The sequence below is a fragment of the Coffea arabica genome, chromosome 7e (assembly GCF_036785885.1).
Source record: "Coffea arabica cultivar ET-39 chromosome 7e, Coffea Arabica ET-39 HiFi, whole genome shotgun sequence".
Taxonomy (NCBI): Eukaryota; Viridiplantae; Streptophyta; class Magnoliopsida; order Gentianales; family Rubiaceae; genus Coffea; species Coffea arabica.
In genome coordinates this window covers 10757989-10774952 of record NC_092323.1, presented here as the reverse complement: position 1 = coordinate 10774952, position 16964 = coordinate 10757989, and the positions used below count along the sequence as shown (strand labels likewise).

Below are 16964 nucleotides of genomic sequence, written 5' to 3'. Positions count from 1 at the left end.
TTCCGCCCAACTTTTGCCGGCCTTTCTTTTTTTTTTTTTTTCTCTCCCTCCCTTTCTCCTTTGACCGATATGTTAGTTTCCAAAATCTCTTTTTTCTTTTTTTTTTTCTTTCTCCCTCTCCCCTCCCCTCTTTCCCTCTACCTTTCCCCTCCCGCAGCTTGGGGAGAAGAAAAATTGCAAAAACAATAAAAGATAAAAAAGGTTCTGCCGACGCTAACTGGCACCAGCAGTAACGACGAGGAGGGTTCTCGAGAATTTGCAGTCAAGAAGCCAAGAGCCCTCCTGTCTTTAGACTTGAATCTTCCGGCCGCCCCAGACCAACCTGAATCTTCCGGCCACCCTCCTGTTCGATTACGGGCAGAGGGAGAGGGAGGGGGAGCTTTTGCAGGGGTGGGGGAGGGGGGTTGCGGGCAGAGGAGAGCGACGGGGTGGGGGAGCTTTTGCAGGGGGCGGCGGATTTAACTTTTGCAGGGGGTGGCGGGGGAGGGGGAGGGAGTTTTGGGAAAAGGGATAGGGGAGGGGGAAGGGCAGGGGGTGGCCAGGGAAAAGGGCAGGGGGTGGCGGGGGGAGGGGGTCGCGGTGGCAGAGGGGAGGTGGCGGGAGAAGAAGGGGAAATGGAGGAGAGGGGTGGCGGGCGTGAGTGCTGCTGGGAGGTAACGGGGAGGAAAGAAAGAAAGAAGAAGAAGAAAAAGAAAGAAGAAGAAGAAGAGAGGAAAGAAAAGAAAAAGGAAAGAAAGAAAAGAAAAAGAAAGAGAAAGAGAAAAAGAAAGAAAAAAAAAAAGAAAAGGAAAAAAAACTTTTTTACTCTACAAAAATTTCTACAAAATTTTGCACCTTACAAAAAAAATTTTCATCTTATAAAAACTTATACAAAATTTTTTCAAAAACTTCTACAGTGCACTACAGTAAAGTTTTAGATAAACTCCCAAAAAACTCAGGTTCCAAACAGGCCCTAAGTTTCAACAAAAGCGTCTCCTTACATCACTCATATGTTATTTCAAATCCTCATTCAACAGTCAATCAATTTGATTTCCCACAAATTGACATGAAGTCCAAGAATCATTCAAAGAAGAGTAAAAATTTGGAAACTCTGTAGTAATAAAAAGTTTACTGAAAAGTTGGATTAACTATAATTTACTTCGATAAGGCATGCATTGATATTTACCTTATTCTCTTAACTTTTATTTTGTGTCACATAACTCCGAGGGAGACCGAAAATACCCTTTGTTATTGTGAATTTTATTTTTAAATTGGTTTCTTCCTTTTTCCAATGAATTTTAACAAGTGATTCAATTTTGACTATTCTAATTGATGGTGATCAAGTTTCAGATTAGAGAGCAGATATATTAGGGAATACACTAGGGATTGATTATTTTTAAAACATTATAAATAAAATATCAGAAAACTAATTATCAGGAAAATTCAAAGGTGGACCAAAAAAAAAGGGGGGGGGGTGGGGAAGTCACCAACAGAAAACTCACGGCTTAAGATTTTTCCTATTCAAACTTCTGGATTAGGGGCTCAAGACTTGGAAGCGTAGGTTGATGCAAAACTATGACAACTGTGTGTCAAATAATGCTGAATGAGATGAATATGTATTCGATTTTAATCCGGGATATAGTTGGTAAAAGCAAACATGCTCTTAAATTTTCTTGAGCTCTTTAGGGTCTTTCACATTTTTCTCCACACAAAAATTGGGCAATGGAAGACCTTCACCTTTCCAAGTGTATGGTCCAAAAAAAATGAGGGTTTATAACGTTTGTCATTCTTGAGGTCCAACTTGAATATCAAGAATCCTTAATTTCATGCATCTGAGTCATCTACAAGACAAATAAACTACTCCAGATCCTTCTCGAACGAAAGTCGACTAGGATGAGAAACATCCACGCTACATATACTGCCAAGCCAAAAGCTGCTAGAAGCATCTTGCTCTTCTCCTATTTAAACTGCAAACAATCATTCCCTCCAAAACTGTCCAACTGCCATCAACTGCAGAAAACACAGGATATCCTCATACAGCTACTAAGTGTTTTGAATCCACTCTACCTTTAAGTTACTGAAAAAATTTTCAGTTAATAAAATGTCTCCTGCTCTATCTTTATCTATCTCTCACCTTCCCATCTGCAAATGCCAAGATGATCCAAAAGACAGTTCCATGATCAGCAAAAGCTCCAGCAGAGAGAACACATGTCACAGAACTCCAGTAGCGAATATTGATGTCAAATTTAGTCGGCGAAACCTGTTACAAAGCACTGGTGTAAGCCTAGTTGGAGGGACTCTGGCTCAGCCTGCAAGGGCTGGACCAGAGCCAGAAAGTCCAATAGAAGCTGGTTCGAGTAGAATGTCATATTCAAGATTGTTAGAGTACTTAGATCAAGGTAATGTTAAGAAGGTGGATTTGTTCGAGAATGGGACTGTGGCAATTGTTGAGATATACAATCCTGCACTGGAGAAAATCCAGAGAGTTAAAGTTCAGCTGCCCGGATTGCCACAAGAATTGTTGACAAAGCTCAAAGAGAAGGATGTGGATTTTGCATCTCATCCAATGGAGGTGAATATGGCCTCTGCCGTTCTTGACTTGCTGGGAAATTTGGCTTTTCCCTTGATACTGCTTGGCGCTCTCCTCTTGAGAAGTTCTTCAAATACACCCGGAGCTGGAGGTCCAAACCTACCTTTTGGATTAGGAAGGTAAGTTGAACATTCTGATTTACAATGCAAGTATTGGTCATTAGTAAGCAATAAAAATGTTGAAGTTAGTACTGAAAACTATTGGAATATTCTTACAGGAGCAAAGCCAAATTTCAAATGGAACCAAATACTGGAGTGACATTTGATGATGTAGCTGGAGTTGATGAAGCAAAGCAAGATTTTCAGGAAGTTGTTGAGTTCTTAAGAACCCCAGATAAATTTGCTGCAGTAGGAGCAAAAATTCCCAAGGGCGTACTCTTAATAGGACCTCCAGGAACAGGGAAGACATTGTTGGCTAAAGCCATAGCTGGAGAAGCGGGCGTTCCTTTCTTTTCCCTTTCAGGTTCAGAGTTTATTGAGATGTTTGTTGGAGTGGGAGCTTCTAGAGTGAGGGACTTATTCAACAAAGCTCAACAGAATTCACCATGTTTGGTCTTCATTGATGAGATTGATGCTGTTGGGAGGCAGAGAGGAACTGGTATTGGTGGAGGAAATGACGAAAGGGAGCAAACACTTAACCAGCTGCTCACAGAAATGGATGGTTTTACGGGAAATACTGGAGTCATTGTCCTTGCTGCCACTAACAGACCCGATGTTCTAGATGAAGCTTTGCTTAGGCCAGGAAGGTTTGACAGACAGGTACTAATCATGCTAATGTGACTTTGAGAAGCAGAAACATACTACTAATATGGTAATCATAACGGAGTTACCAAATCTTAATTTGTTTTAACAGGTTAGTGTTGGACTCCCAGATGTAAGAGGGAGAGAAGAAATATTGAAGGTTCACAGCAACAAGAAGAAACTCGACAAGGATGTCTCTCTCAGTGTCATTTCTATGAGGACTCCAGGATTCAGTGGTGCAGATCTTGCAAACCTCATGAATGAAGCTGCTATTCTTGCTGGTCGGAGAGGCAAAGATAAGATAACCTTGAAAGAGATTGATGATTCAATTGATCGAATTGTAGCTGGAATGGAGGGAACCCAGATGACGGATGGAAAGAGCAAGATTTTAGTGGCTTATCACGAAGTTGGGCATGCAGTCTGCGCGTGAGTTCATCACTCAGTGATTCTCATTTCTGTTGTTATGTACTCATCTTACTCTTGCGGAATAGTCTAAAAATGAAAAAATGGACCGAAGCTTCTTCCTTTAATAGTCATGTTAAGCAAGATCCTCCATGCGTCTAGCCTGTTTAACATGAACGATACATTATGAGCTTATCGTTTTCCTTGGCTGAATACAGGACCTTGACACCGGGTCATGATCCAGTAGAGAAGGTGACAATGATCCCTAGGGGTCAAGCCCGTGGTCTGACGTGGTTCATACCCGGTGAGGATCCAACACTGATCTCAAAGCAGCAGCTTTTCGCCAGAATTGTTGGAGGGCTTGGAGGTAGGGCCGCAGAAGAAATAATATTCGGCGAACCAGAAATAACAACTGGTGCTGCAGGAGACTTGCAGCAGATTACCCAAGTAGCAAGACAGGTATGTTTCAAGAACTTAATTCTTTGGAAATCAGGATAACTATATTCAAGTTTTACAAATTCAACTTACTCTGATGGTATTCTTTTTTTCCAATAACAGATGGTGACAACTTATGGAATGTCTGAGATTGGGCCGTGGTCTTTGACTGATCCGGCAGGACAGAGCAGTGATGTGGTGCTGAGAATGCTGGCAAGAAACAACCTGTCTGAAAAGCTTGCCGAAGATATTGATAAATCGGTGCGTCAGATTATTGAAAGAGCATATGAAATTGCAAAGAATCACATAAGAAATAGCAGGGAGGCAATGGACAGTATAGTAGAAGTGTTGCAAGAAAAGGAAACCCTGACAGGTGATGAGTTCAGGGCTCTGCTCTCAGAGTTTACCGACATTCCTCCTGATCATCTATCTAGAAAACCAATACGCGAGCTGATTGAGGCCTAAGTACTAACCAGCCTTGTAAATTTACTTGAATAACACATTGTATCTTCAACACATTGTACATGCATACTGAATGAAATGCAATTAGAAAGTATGAACAAAGAGCATATAAAGCATCAGCAATGTCCAAAAAAGAACATAACTTTGTGCAGGTAGCAATAAACAATTGAAGCTCCATATGATACGGACCACGAGTTTAAATCCAATTTTATCATTTTATGACAGCTCCAAAATTACCCATTCGGTCCAAAGAATGTCATCATAAACCCATCACCAATTTCTTTTCACTTCTTTTTTTTTTTTATTTACTAAACAAAATTATATATATATATATATATGAAAAAAAAACAGCAACAACAAAGTAAAGCCGTCAAGGAGGGGAGGGTGGAGATTTAGGCTGGGCTAACGAAAGATAACTAGGTGCATTTGCCTTAGCCATTCCATGCGGGTGGAAGTTGGCTGTTTGATTAAGTGTATCATAAACCAAACGATAATATTTCTTTGGCAGAATAAAAAAAATAGTGAAAGGATGCCAAATATAATCTTCAGCCGACGAGAAGAATTCTTTTGAGGATTTCTAAGAACCCCGAAGCTAAAAAGTTTCAACATGCAATCCATAGAAAAGAAAAAGAGAGAGAGAGAGCCTACATTTCTAGATGTCCAATCTGCAATTTCAGTCTATCAATCTAGCATGCATGCATTGAAACTGTCAGGCTACAAGCAGTCGTCTTCAAACAAGGTACAGAATAAAACGACACTTTAAACTAGCATCTTTGATCCCAAATACTATGTCTATATACATCACTTTACACTTTCGAATTGAGATGCTGAAAAACACGGACTAGGAAAACGTGAGAATACAAGGACACAGAAATCATAAAGCGTGCAAGTGACTCCAGCTTTTCAAGTTACAAGCTTCAAGAACCTAAGAAGGTATCGACCTTAGAATTGACTTTCCTCGACAGAAATTTCATGCAAATTGGAGGATTGACACCTGCCAAAGCTAGTATTGCACTAGGCAATGTCCATATGCCATCTCCACAAATCAATCCAGAGGCTACGGCAGGTCCAAATGCATCAGCCTTGGCCTTGTTCAACTTCTCCCAAACGAATAGTATCAAGCTACCAACACACATATCAATGGCAAAGTATGATCCAAGATAGAATGGTATTGCCATTGCCATTGGAAGAGGAATAAACCGTGCCCACTTCTTCCCCAACAAGTCTCGGATGCCATTGATGACAACTGCTCCAGCAAAGAATACATAGCAAAGTGTGAGGCAGTGCTTTGGCAAAGCGCCAAATCCTTCAACTCCCAAGATCGCCATGTTACGGTAAACTAGAGCATAAGGTGCTGGATATTCTGAACCTTGTTCTCCCAAATCATGGAAGGCCTTGTAGAAGAGCCAGAATACACTAGGAGAAATAATACAACCCATAGCTGTTCCAATGATCTGGCTGACAAACATAGATCTTGGGGAGGCAAGGGTCAAATAACCTGTCTTGAAGTCCTGTGTGAGGTCCGAAGCTGTGGAAACAATATTCATCATGACCCCACATGCAGCTAATCCAGCAAGAACACCACCATGGGCGGCACCAGCCCATGCCCCAACTATGAAGATTGCCAGCTTTCCATATGTGGATGCTAGTGACCAGTCGGTAAGCCCGCAGCCATAGGCATTACAAAAGGCTAGGATTGGAGCAAAAATATAAATGACGAGAATGTAATACCACTTGAGCTGGGGGAAGATGTGCGGGAGAACTATAATGGAAATTATGGAAATGGTGATGTAACCAGTGATAGCAACCCACAATGGAATTTGATCCTTGAGGAATAGTTGCCTTCGGCGTTCATCATCATAAGACAATGCTGAGTTGACAGGTGAGTTATTAACACCAACTGGGAGAACAGCACCAGCATCTTTCTTGTAGATTTGGTGATACATGGCAATTAAAGTGCGTCCAAGAACTTTCACAAAGTTGTAAAGCCCATCACCAAGTATCATAGCTATGGCAATGAAAACCTATAAAGAAGAAGAATGAACAGAAGGTCACCATCTGTACTTTGGTTGCTTACTTCTGGCATAGGTAAGAAAATTACCCGATAACCTTGTATTCCATGGAGGCTGCTAGAATTTTCAGTTGCACTATACCAGTCACCCTTCCTATTCTCTATGAGAGGCCACATGATGCCCCAAGAAAGGATTGCTCCAACTAGCACAGAGACGTTGATTAAATAAGGACATATCATCCCAACACCAACATAGGTTGCAGAGAAATCGAAGTAAAACCTGATTCCGTAGAAAACAAATGGTTAAACGAGTTAATAAGCTACATATTGGTATCCAAGAATGTCTGACACAAGAAAATTAAACCTGCACAACAAAAAACAGGTTTTGGTCCCAAGGGTGTTATGCATTTTTATGCGCTAACAGCTTAATCTATGCAAGATGTTTTCTATATCATCATTTCTAAAGTACCATGAGTCTTGGTACCTTTGAGCGTAAGCATTATTGTGGTCTTACATTTTGATATCCCAATTATGCCCTTGTTAATTGATGATTAAAGTTGCACAATATGCTCTTATACATTTATGATGATTAAAATTCGTTTAGAAAATAATGGTTGACGACAAGACAAACTGTTAATTGAGCAAACAAACACCAAAGAAATTTCATTCTGATCCCTTCAGCCAGAACTAGATCAAGGACTTGCCTATTTTCATAAGCTTTGAGGCCAAAAGTTGGGAACTGCACAAATCCACAGCCGTCTCCTGCGGTGAAGAACCACTGGAAGAAACCCCACAAGAAGCTGAAGGAAAAGAATTTTCCAAGAGTTCTCACTTGCTTCCTGCATTAAAATTTTATGAGCAAGAGAGTATGAGAAGCAAATTAGATCATGAATGTCAATAAGACATGTAATAGAAGATTATATGGTCCTCGTCTTACTTTGCTAGCTTGGCTCCTTGGGGAGTGTGGAAACTGTTGATAAGATAAGCAGTTGCAGTACCGCTGGGATATGTCAGTTTGAAGTCTATGATCATTATCTGATGCAGTTAACAAACAAAGAAATGGTTATGAGCAGATCACGTTTTGATGCCCAAAATACTGAGGCAACGCAGAGGCTAATTCAGGACGGAATATGAGGATCGACAAAGAAAACGCATGGACAGTGGAACCCTATTCAAGGATGCAAAAGAAATAGCAGGACAAAAGATTTAAATACAAGGATGCCAGGTACATGACAAGTGAATTTGGTGATCATCCAGAAACAGAGGTAAAGAGCAAGTCCAGAGATACCTTTCTCAGGGGCACCACAGAGAATAGCCCAAGAAAGCTAACAAGAAAAAGAAATCCAATGATCCACCCAAGAGATGGGATCTTGATGTTCTGTGCAAAGTTATCTTCACCAGACTGTTTAGCAACAACTTCACTCATTCCAAAAATGTAGCTGCCAAAACCTCCTGCATATTGGAGTCCAGGGAATGGAGAATCAGTATTGGTAGTTCAAGGATGGAGCATTTGATAGCTATAGTGTTAATGGAATATACAACTTCACTCAAGGACTCACAGAACAGTGAATTAGTGCATATTAGTAATTTCCAGTTGCATAGCCTTTTCTTCTTCTTATTTTTCTGTGTGAAATTTTGCTGATAGAAGACATAGTAACAAGCATCCTGGTTAGCTAACGAGTAACGCTACTACAAGGTCCAAAGACACAAAGTTACCATTCAGCGCTGTACTATTGCCAAGATGACAACCAACAGAACCAGCTAGCATCAACGTATTTAACAGCTTAGTTTAGGCACTATTTCAAACTGGGATTTCGTCAGAGTTTGGAAAAAGAATTGTTAGTATAAAAAATTACTTAAATAAGAGGCCTTTTAAAACATAAAAAAAGATATAATAATAACAGGCCTTTTTGTTTTACTTCTACATCAGGTGTGTGTCTTAACTTGTCATCATGGTTATTTCTGCCTTGGAATTCTGCATTAGGTAATCAAACAGTATATGGCCCTCATTCGGAACAAACTGCTATCAAAGAAACCCACTGAAGCAGACAGAAGCAACAGTTCATACACTAAAAGACTGATGTCCTGTTTTTACACTCTGTTCATCAAGTCTGAGTCTTCATAATATTAGCAAGTGAACATAGTATGTTTTTACACGCCATGGCCTGTATAGCCAAATTTGTACACTTCATTCACCAAGTCCGAGTCTTCATAACATTAGCAACTGAAGATATTAAATTAAAAGTGAAAAGAAGTAAAAAAAACCAGCAATCCTAATAAAAATGTTTGAAATAATATACATCCTCCAATGGTGAGCGTCACCCACAAAATCCAAAAGTTTTTTTTTTTTTTTTCAACTAGTAGCCTTCAGATTGCTAAATGGTATAGAGAAACAGGTCCTGGCGCGTCATGCTGGGTTAAAAGATGTTTCATACAAAATAAATTAAGTGGATACTGGTTTTCATTTAAGGTTGACGTGCGACGATATCCCACTGCGTCCTAGTCAGGAATTTCCAGTCAAAATAGGTTACCAATAACTATTTCTGGTTGCTTGTGATGCACAGCTACTTTTCCACAATCTCTTGCTTCAGTTAAATTTTAGAGTTCCAAATAGAAAGAGAAGTGATTTGACTGCATCAGTTCAAAATTTTGATATATCTATCACCTGCTGACCAAGGTTTAGTTACTAAAACAACACAACTAAAATAAAAATAAGCCAAAGTCCAAAAACTTTTATTGATTTTCCAGTCTGCAACATGAACTAGCCGTTTTGAGATGCCAGGGATAGATAGATTAGGGAATCAAGGCGTTGACTTGATCACAGATGGGGTGTCAGATTGCAATTATTATTACTGTTTAGAAGATTCATCTCTTTAATAATTTTATTTTTATGCACCCATCAACATCTTGACACACTAAGTACTGACTTACTATTCAATTGTTCCATCATCTGCATCATATACAATCGCACCACAAGTCACAGAAAATGTTTTCCTAATCATGGCTTCTTTGACACCACCATGCAAAGCAAATTAAGCTCTATCTTAGAGTAATCAATAACCACGGGATATGACAAGGGAATTAAATAAAACAATCTAATCCAAACTTTCCAGTGAAAGCAAACCATTTCGTAGGTTATAGAAAGATTACGCTATTGACCAAACACTTCAAATCTAATCCAAACTTTTGACGGCATCACCTGTGATGAGAGCTGATACTAAACACACAAGCAACACGACACACACACAGCTGGTGTAGCTCAAATTACATAAAATCAAGGAGCTTCTTTGCAAAGAAAGATTCACGTTAAAGGATAGAAATTGATTCATTTTCAAAACTGACAGCCCAAAAGATGTTTATATTACTACTGCTACTTAATGATATTCCGTGTAAAAGTTACATGGATCCATCAAATTTTTGTAGAACCGGATACCAGATAGAATCTTGACCGCCGTAAGACTTTGGGAATTTGCCAGAACTGATACTCGTGAAGAAAGGCAAAGTTTTTGTTCTTTTTTTACCCCAAGTTGGATGAAGGAAAAGGCAGCAAGCAAGAACTCTCAACCAAGATTCCAACCGGAAAGTTCAGCATTAAAGACATGATTGCATAAAAGTTTCCAACCGTATGCATAGCATTTTCCCATTATTATGCTATTAGGAAGCGGTGATTTTGACACTAAACTAAAAGAAAAGAACAGATTGAAATATATCTCTATGCCGCTAAATGAAATGAATTATTAGTGAAAGCTCCAACAGGGTCCCCCAAACTCTCTACATTCACACGTTCGGGACCCTCAAAGTGCCGATTTTCATTGGACTCCATTAGCATAAGCAAATAATCCATGGTTTCATCATACATCCCAATTTCCATCAATCAATCTCGATTTCCCCACCCATCATTACTCTTCAGGCCACGCCGGAACATGTGACTAACACCTAAAAGGCGAAACTCTGCACCAGGGCCACCACCGACTCGCCGCCAGAGATGAAAATATCATTTTATTCTCCTAGTCCTACTAATGATACATGAAAATTAACCTTGGACCCTTAAATGTTACCTTTAATTCTGGTTGATATCTAATTTCAGACACGTAAAAATTAGTCTTAGACCCTCAAACAATAACTTTATGCTACTTGATCCCAGGAAAAAAAAATAAAAATGGAAGAAATACAAGTAGTAATATCTCCATAGCAAAACATGCATGTTGATTTTGGAAGTCTGAGATATTTACCGCTAAAAGCGATGCCAGAGGTTGCAACAACGCAGGTTTGGATGACAGTATTTTCTTGCCTAGTAAAAGGCTGCTTCAAAAGCCCAGATTTTTCAAGAAACTTTGTCCAGGTCTTGACGAAAAAGAACCCCAGTAGCCCAGCTGAGACATTGAGAGAAGGGATAATCCCAGTTGTGAGATTCAGCTTCATGACAATGAAAGTGAACAAGATTCCCAGCACAAAGGCTGTAACAAAGGCCCTTATCGTCAGCTGGCTTTGCCATGATGGCACCTCTTTGGACTCAAAGATCTTCTCTGTTGATTCAATGCCATTCTCCTCCACTCTATCATCTGATTTCTTGTTACCAGTGGCATGGTTGTAGGCATCATCTTCAGACTGCAAAGGCGCACCATTTTCAATACCATTTGGATCACGCCTTGGAACGCTAGTGGAGCGATCCATTTTGGACTATGCAAAGAACAGCGGATGGGATGCAATTGCTAGCTGAGACAATGCATACATATATATTATATATGGATAAGGTATTTGGGGGATTTTGACCAAAAGGGGTGGGATAAAGTAATAGAGTATTATTTCTTTTTTTAATAGTATTTGTTCGATGGGTTGTCTTTATCAGTGTGTGAAAGTTGGCCTTGAAGTGATAAACACAAACTGTAAATGAGCTTTGGGAGGGAGAATAGAAATGAATCCGGTATTCTGCAAGCCAATAAGAGTTTGGTTGGTTTGGAGATCAAAATGATATGGAATTGTTTATATTGGATAAACATATATGGGAAATAGGGATGCTGAAAAATGGTTATGGCTGGCTGGTCCTAGCGGGAACTTCTCAGACCAAAATATTATTGAATCTTGAATCTCTTATTATTATATGAATATCGGATGAATCTTCTGTGTGTTGAAAGTCTAAGCAAGACAGACAGGCAACAAGTTGCTTCAAAACTCTCGGCGCAACCATTTTTTTGATCAGAATGATCAAATTAATAACGACAATCAAATCATAAAATATATCTGATTATTCAATAAATAAATTCATTTCCGTAGTTGAATAAATCTAGCATTAGTAGGAAAATTCTTGGCAGAAAAAGTTGGCTCCACCGATTAATACACATTAATACTATGATGTGAACTAGTAGTATCAATATTGTAGTCAAGATATGGACACCAGTTGAGATTAAGGCGAGAGGGAATTCATATGATCTAAAAAAGTCAGGGATAATTTCAGAAACCTTCCTTGAAATTTTTTACAGTCTCACTCCCCTCCTTTGAAGTTTCTAAAATATTAAAGACCTCTCTTAGAAGTAAGTAGTTAGTATCAAATTCTACCCAATTCAAAAAGATAAACAATAAAAAAGCAGGATTTGGAGAGAGAAAATAACCTGATATCACAAATGCCCTCAAACCTTGCATTAGTGAGATAATTTCATTCGAACAATACCTAGGCAATTAAATAATAATGAAATTTTAGGGGAGGTTTCGGAAACAAAAAATCAGCTAAGTATAATCTGTTATACACAAACAACAACTATATCAGCATAAGCTGCCAAAGAATAACAATTTTTCAGTACAAAATTTTTAAAGACTAACTTGAAAATATGGGTTAAAGAGCTATTAAATGATGTACAATAAAGGCGAGAATCTTCACGTATGGGTTAAAAATCTCTTCTTCTCTTGCTCTAATTGAAGGGACTTCTTGCTCTTGCAGTTTTCTATGCCATACATCAGTCATAGTAGGGTGCCTGAATTTAGTGCCCTATTTCTCATGGCATTTTAGATATTATTTGCACTTTTATATTATCGTTAATTCAATTAACCATATTTATAACTAATTTAAATAAATTTGTCCAAATAATTTGAAATATATGATAAGTTGTGTGAGTATTTAAGTCATGTTGTCTATGATGATGTAAAGAGTGGGACTCAATATTCTATTAGGAGGGGTTCCTAATATTTTGAAAACTTCAGGGGAAGGGAGTGGGACTGTCTGAAACCTTAAGGGAGGTTTTAGAAATTATCCCTAAAAAGTCATTTCGCATTTGTGACTTAAAGGTGCTGTCACATTCTTTTTGTCAATAAAAGATGCTGTCACATGTAAAGGTAATTTCTTTTGTTTTCTCCTCCAAGATTGCGGCCAAAATCTTGACATGCTGGCACAGAGGCTGTGGTATGAGTTTTGACAAGTTTCTTTTAACTTTCGTTTCTTTTCAAGCTCTAGTAAGTAGACTATGTGCTATAATGACGTTCTCAAATTTAAGTGGAAATTAAACTAAGTGTGAGTTTCTTATTTATATTCTATTCACGTCTTCAAGAGCAAAATACCAAAAATGAAGGCATAAAAAAAGCTGCGGAAAAGGCATTTTTTTTTTTTTTGGGCCTTTCTAAGACGTGATTCAAGTGTTAAAGTTCTGAAAAAGTATATAAATATAAGAGTTGATAATAATTATTAATACATGCATTTATTTGATAAATTAAATTTGATTTAAGTGTATAAACCATTATCTATTAAATATCCGTTAAAAAAAACTTTTTTATTTAACATCCTACACTTTATAGCTGAAATTAGCTATATGACACAAATATAAGTAGGCAGTAGGCTGTATTTGACTATTTATCGATCACTTATCAAAGGTTTTTCAACATATTTTAATCTCAAATTCGTGGGATTCTAATCGAAATTATGAGAAAACGACAATTTTTTGAAATAAAAAATGAACCACTAGCGCGAGCCTTGGCAAGCACTTGTAACTTGGATTGCAAGTGTGAACAGTCATTATTGGCTCGCCACTAAATAAAGCTAATTTGGGAGCAGAAGTTGAAAAGACCTCTTTGTTTCTAAATTGACGACGTAATATGGTGGAGGCGCTCATGATGCGATTCCCAAAGTTGGAAGAGAGTGATTACGTGCAGTAGATGAACGCTGACTCTGCGTTTGGGGGTGGCTCCTATCATTTCGGAGCGGACCGTTTACCCTTCGCCTCTCATCTCTTCAATTCTCCCAAGTCGCAACCCCAAAAACCACAAATTTGTTCGTCTAAGAAAAGATCAAAACACTAGTGTTAACTACTAAGTTGAGTGATTGCCCGGTACTAATCTTCAGTCAATAGGAGTGTTTGGATAGCAAATTATCCCAAATAATAATATTTTGTTTGTATCGTAAACACATTTCTTAATTCACCTTTTTATATTTCCAATCACCTTTTTATCTCACATACATCACTTCACAAAAAGTGGTACAGTAATTATTCCAAATAATATTTCAAATAATACTCTATCCTACAGCAATTGTTATGCATTCCTGTTCAAAAGCTTAATGGTAATGTAACAATTTTGGAGCTTCACTGTTATGTCTTTGTTAATTTTTTGACCTGTTATATATGTTAGTTAGTTAAATTTTATACCTATGTCATGTATTATGTACTTTTTAACCGTTAGTTTGGATTTATTTTAATAAAATTATGCTTTTTTATAAAGAAAATGTTAATGGTAATAGTACAATACAAAATCTACTATGTATGCATGTCCAAATAATGGGCATGCACAAATGGTTGGGGTTGGGGTTGCAACCATGTATGAAATTGAAGATTTGGAACTTGAAAGTGTATTTGTTGCACACAATTGCTACTATTAGTGCAAATCTCCTCCGTGTTCAAACTCAAATTCACACAATGGGCCATGCATCTAGATCTAGTAAGGTATATGATAATGATGTAGAAAAAATTAATCGATGAAATAACCCCTTATTTTTAATTCAGTACCATCTATTTATTACACTAAGAAAATCGAATACAATGAGTGCAATATATATATATATATATATATATCTTTTTTTTTGGGAGGTGAACGAGATTACAGCTGTGTTTTTTTTTTTGGGTTTAATCCTATAACATTAAAATTACATATGTGGGCTATTTCTTTACAAAATTGTGCTCAATTTCATCTGTGGCAGCTATGTTTTTTTTTTTTTTTTTTGGTTTAATCCTATAACATTAAAAATTACCCTACAAATAGTATACAACAGCTCATGTCGTATTTAGATCGATTTTTTCTTTTTCTTCTTTTTTAAGTCAACATGTGATTTCAGATTTTCCATTGAATTTAATGAACCGAGTGTGAAATGCACTTCATTTTTTCTCCAAAATTTAATTCCTATTTTCCAAGTCAACGATGATGTCGGTCGTTCTACGGTGGCTTACATTTACTCAATCCACAGAATTAAGGTCCCTATTTTGTTCATTTTGGTATAACGATATGTAATCTTCTTTTGGATCATTGGACGTAAGCGTATGGGAAAATCTGTATGGGCGTTCACACTGGGATAGATAACAGTATAGCCATAAATCAAGGATGTTGATGCTAGCTTTTAAGTTACTTGCATTTTTGTTTTTTGCATTGGAGAAATTTATTGCTGGAATAGGAACTTATGTGCAAATTTTTTTTTATAGAAATAAGTTGCCTTTATTAGTTTTCTCATGGGATGGCACACAAAGTTCCAAAAACAATTTTTTTTTATTTATGTTTACTTTGCCAAACAAAATAGAATCCACGTACCCAAAGAAATGATGAGCAATATGCATAACCATATTAGGAGGGAATTTTTGGAATTGCTTTTTTGTTGCCTTGCAAAACCATTTCATATTGCTATCAAGAAAGAAAATTGGAAAAAAGAATAGAATATTCTATGGCTTTCTTGTTAGCGGGAAAGGATATTTCGCCTTGGTACAAGACAATACCATGTATAATATCAAAGTTTATCTCTTTGCCAAGCAGCTTTAGTTTAATGATTAAGGTTGAGGTCCCACGAATTAGAGTTTATAGGTTATAATTTCTCTGCCCATCCCTAGTTTCTTAAATTTTATCCCTCTCTTGTTAGATAAATATTTTTTTTTAAAATCAAAATTTATATTCTTTTCATATTAGAGATAGTCTAGATACACTGAGAAAGTAGAAACAACAGAGCTTCACTTCACAGGTATGTTTCCTACCCTTTTTTTTCGCTTTAAGAGTCTGTTTGATTGGACTGAAAATATTTTCCGGAAGATATTTTCTAGAATTTCCAATGTTTGGTTGCACAAGTGCATGGGAAAATCCTTTCTGCCGGAAAATATTTTACACCAACGGGTGAAAAACAATTTCCCTTCTTGTCCTACTGAAGTTATTTTCCTCACGTTCCGTCATTTCATTTAAAGAAAGGATAATGGCGTGTCCACTACCCTTCAAAGACCATAGTTAAGAACTCAAATCTGTCACACAGTCTTTACCTGTATGATTCCTTGGTGATCGCATTGGTATTTTTGCATGGCAACCTCTCTCTAAACACCCAAATTCTTGCTTTGTCAATCAAGGGCGACTTTTACATCTTACAAGCAAATTCTGATTTTGATTACCTATCTGATCATGATTTTGATATTGGAGTATAGATCTTTGAGAAAAGATACTTCTTTATTGATGAACTAACCTGATGAATCTTAATTTCTACAATACCATTTGCCAGCTATTGGTATTTTTGAAAAACTTCTTGTTGTTTCATAAGACTTCCCCATTGATGATGATTTTCTTTTGCCGCGGGGATGCGTTAGGGATGGTGTTGGGACTGGCAAGGAGGAAGTGGTGGTACTGGGGGGAGTTTTTTGCAGTTGTGGTGACAAGGGGGAAAAGAACGTGGATGGTAGGCATGACGAAGCAAAATGTATGTTAGGATGCAAGGTGCTGCTGTGGGTTGGATTCGAGATCTAATGGGCTTAAATTTCCAGGAGGCCGGACTAGTCAACCAAACACCGGAAACGAATAGGAAAGCATTTATTTTCTTTGAAAAAATTTTCTTTGGAAAATATTTTCCAGGGAAAATATCTTACACCCAATCAAACAGAGATCCTAAATCAAGATTTTTTTTGTACAGGTTTTTAGTTTCAAATTAAGCACTTTTCCCGAATGATTTCATTTCTTTGTTTCAATTCGAGCAAAAATGTTGTGCCTTACACAGGAAAGATCAGATGAATTTCAGGTCCACGAAGCAAGTTTTTTTACACTGCCAAATATGGGCCTAAAGATCAATGCTCCTAGAAGACCAGATAGACCCTTTGCAGCCCAATCTAAATTATTAGCCTGCTGGTAATCG

The 16964-nt window shown here is 37.7% G+C and overlaps 2 protein-coding genes and 1 long non-coding RNA gene across 4 annotated transcripts; 2 read left to right on the top strand and 1 right to left on the bottom strand.

The window, feature by feature from the left end:
* The first annotated feature begins 1586 nt into the window (after positions 1–1586).
* Positions 1587–4727, top strand: LOC113701458 (ATP-dependent zinc metalloprotease FTSH 6, chloroplastic). Its single transcript, XM_027222123.2, has 5 exons — positions 1587–2688; positions 2787–3327; positions 3422–3735; positions 3930–4170; positions 4270–4727. The coding sequence occupies exons 1-5, from the start codon at positions 2081–2083 to the stop codon at positions 4609–4611; spliced, it is 2046 nt and encodes a 681-aa protein (XP_027077924.1). The 5' UTR covers positions 1587–2080; the 3' UTR covers positions 4612–4727.
* A 552-nt stretch (positions 4728–5279) lies between these two features.
* LOC113701457 (probable metal-nicotianamine transporter YSL7) lies at positions 5280–11677 on the bottom strand. Of its 2 annotated transcripts, none has more exons than XM_027222120.2 (6): positions 10852–11677; positions 7908–8071; positions 7557–7654; positions 7324–7458; positions 6710–6899; positions 5280–6632 (listed from the first exon to the last, which is right to left on the bottom strand). In XM_027222120.2, exons 1-6 carry the CDS (start codon positions 11291–11293, stop codon positions 5526–5528), a joined length of 2136 nt encoding a protein of 711 aa, XP_027077921.1. In that variant the 5' UTR covers positions 11294–11677; the 3' UTR covers positions 5280–5525. The 2 variants fall into 2 exon arrangements, with proteins under 2 accessions (XP_027077921.1, XP_027077923.1); XM_027222122.2 differs by lacking the exon at positions 10852–11677 and adding an exon at positions 10053–10208.
* A 3974-nt stretch (positions 11678–15651) lies between these two features.
* Positions 15652–16778, top strand: LOC140011512 (uncharacterized). Its single transcript, XR_011818699.1, has 2 exons — positions 15652–15818; positions 16426–16778. It is a non-coding gene; the product is annotated as an uncharacterized lncRNA (long non-coding RNA).
* The last annotated feature ends 186 nt before the right edge of the window (positions 16779–16964 follow it).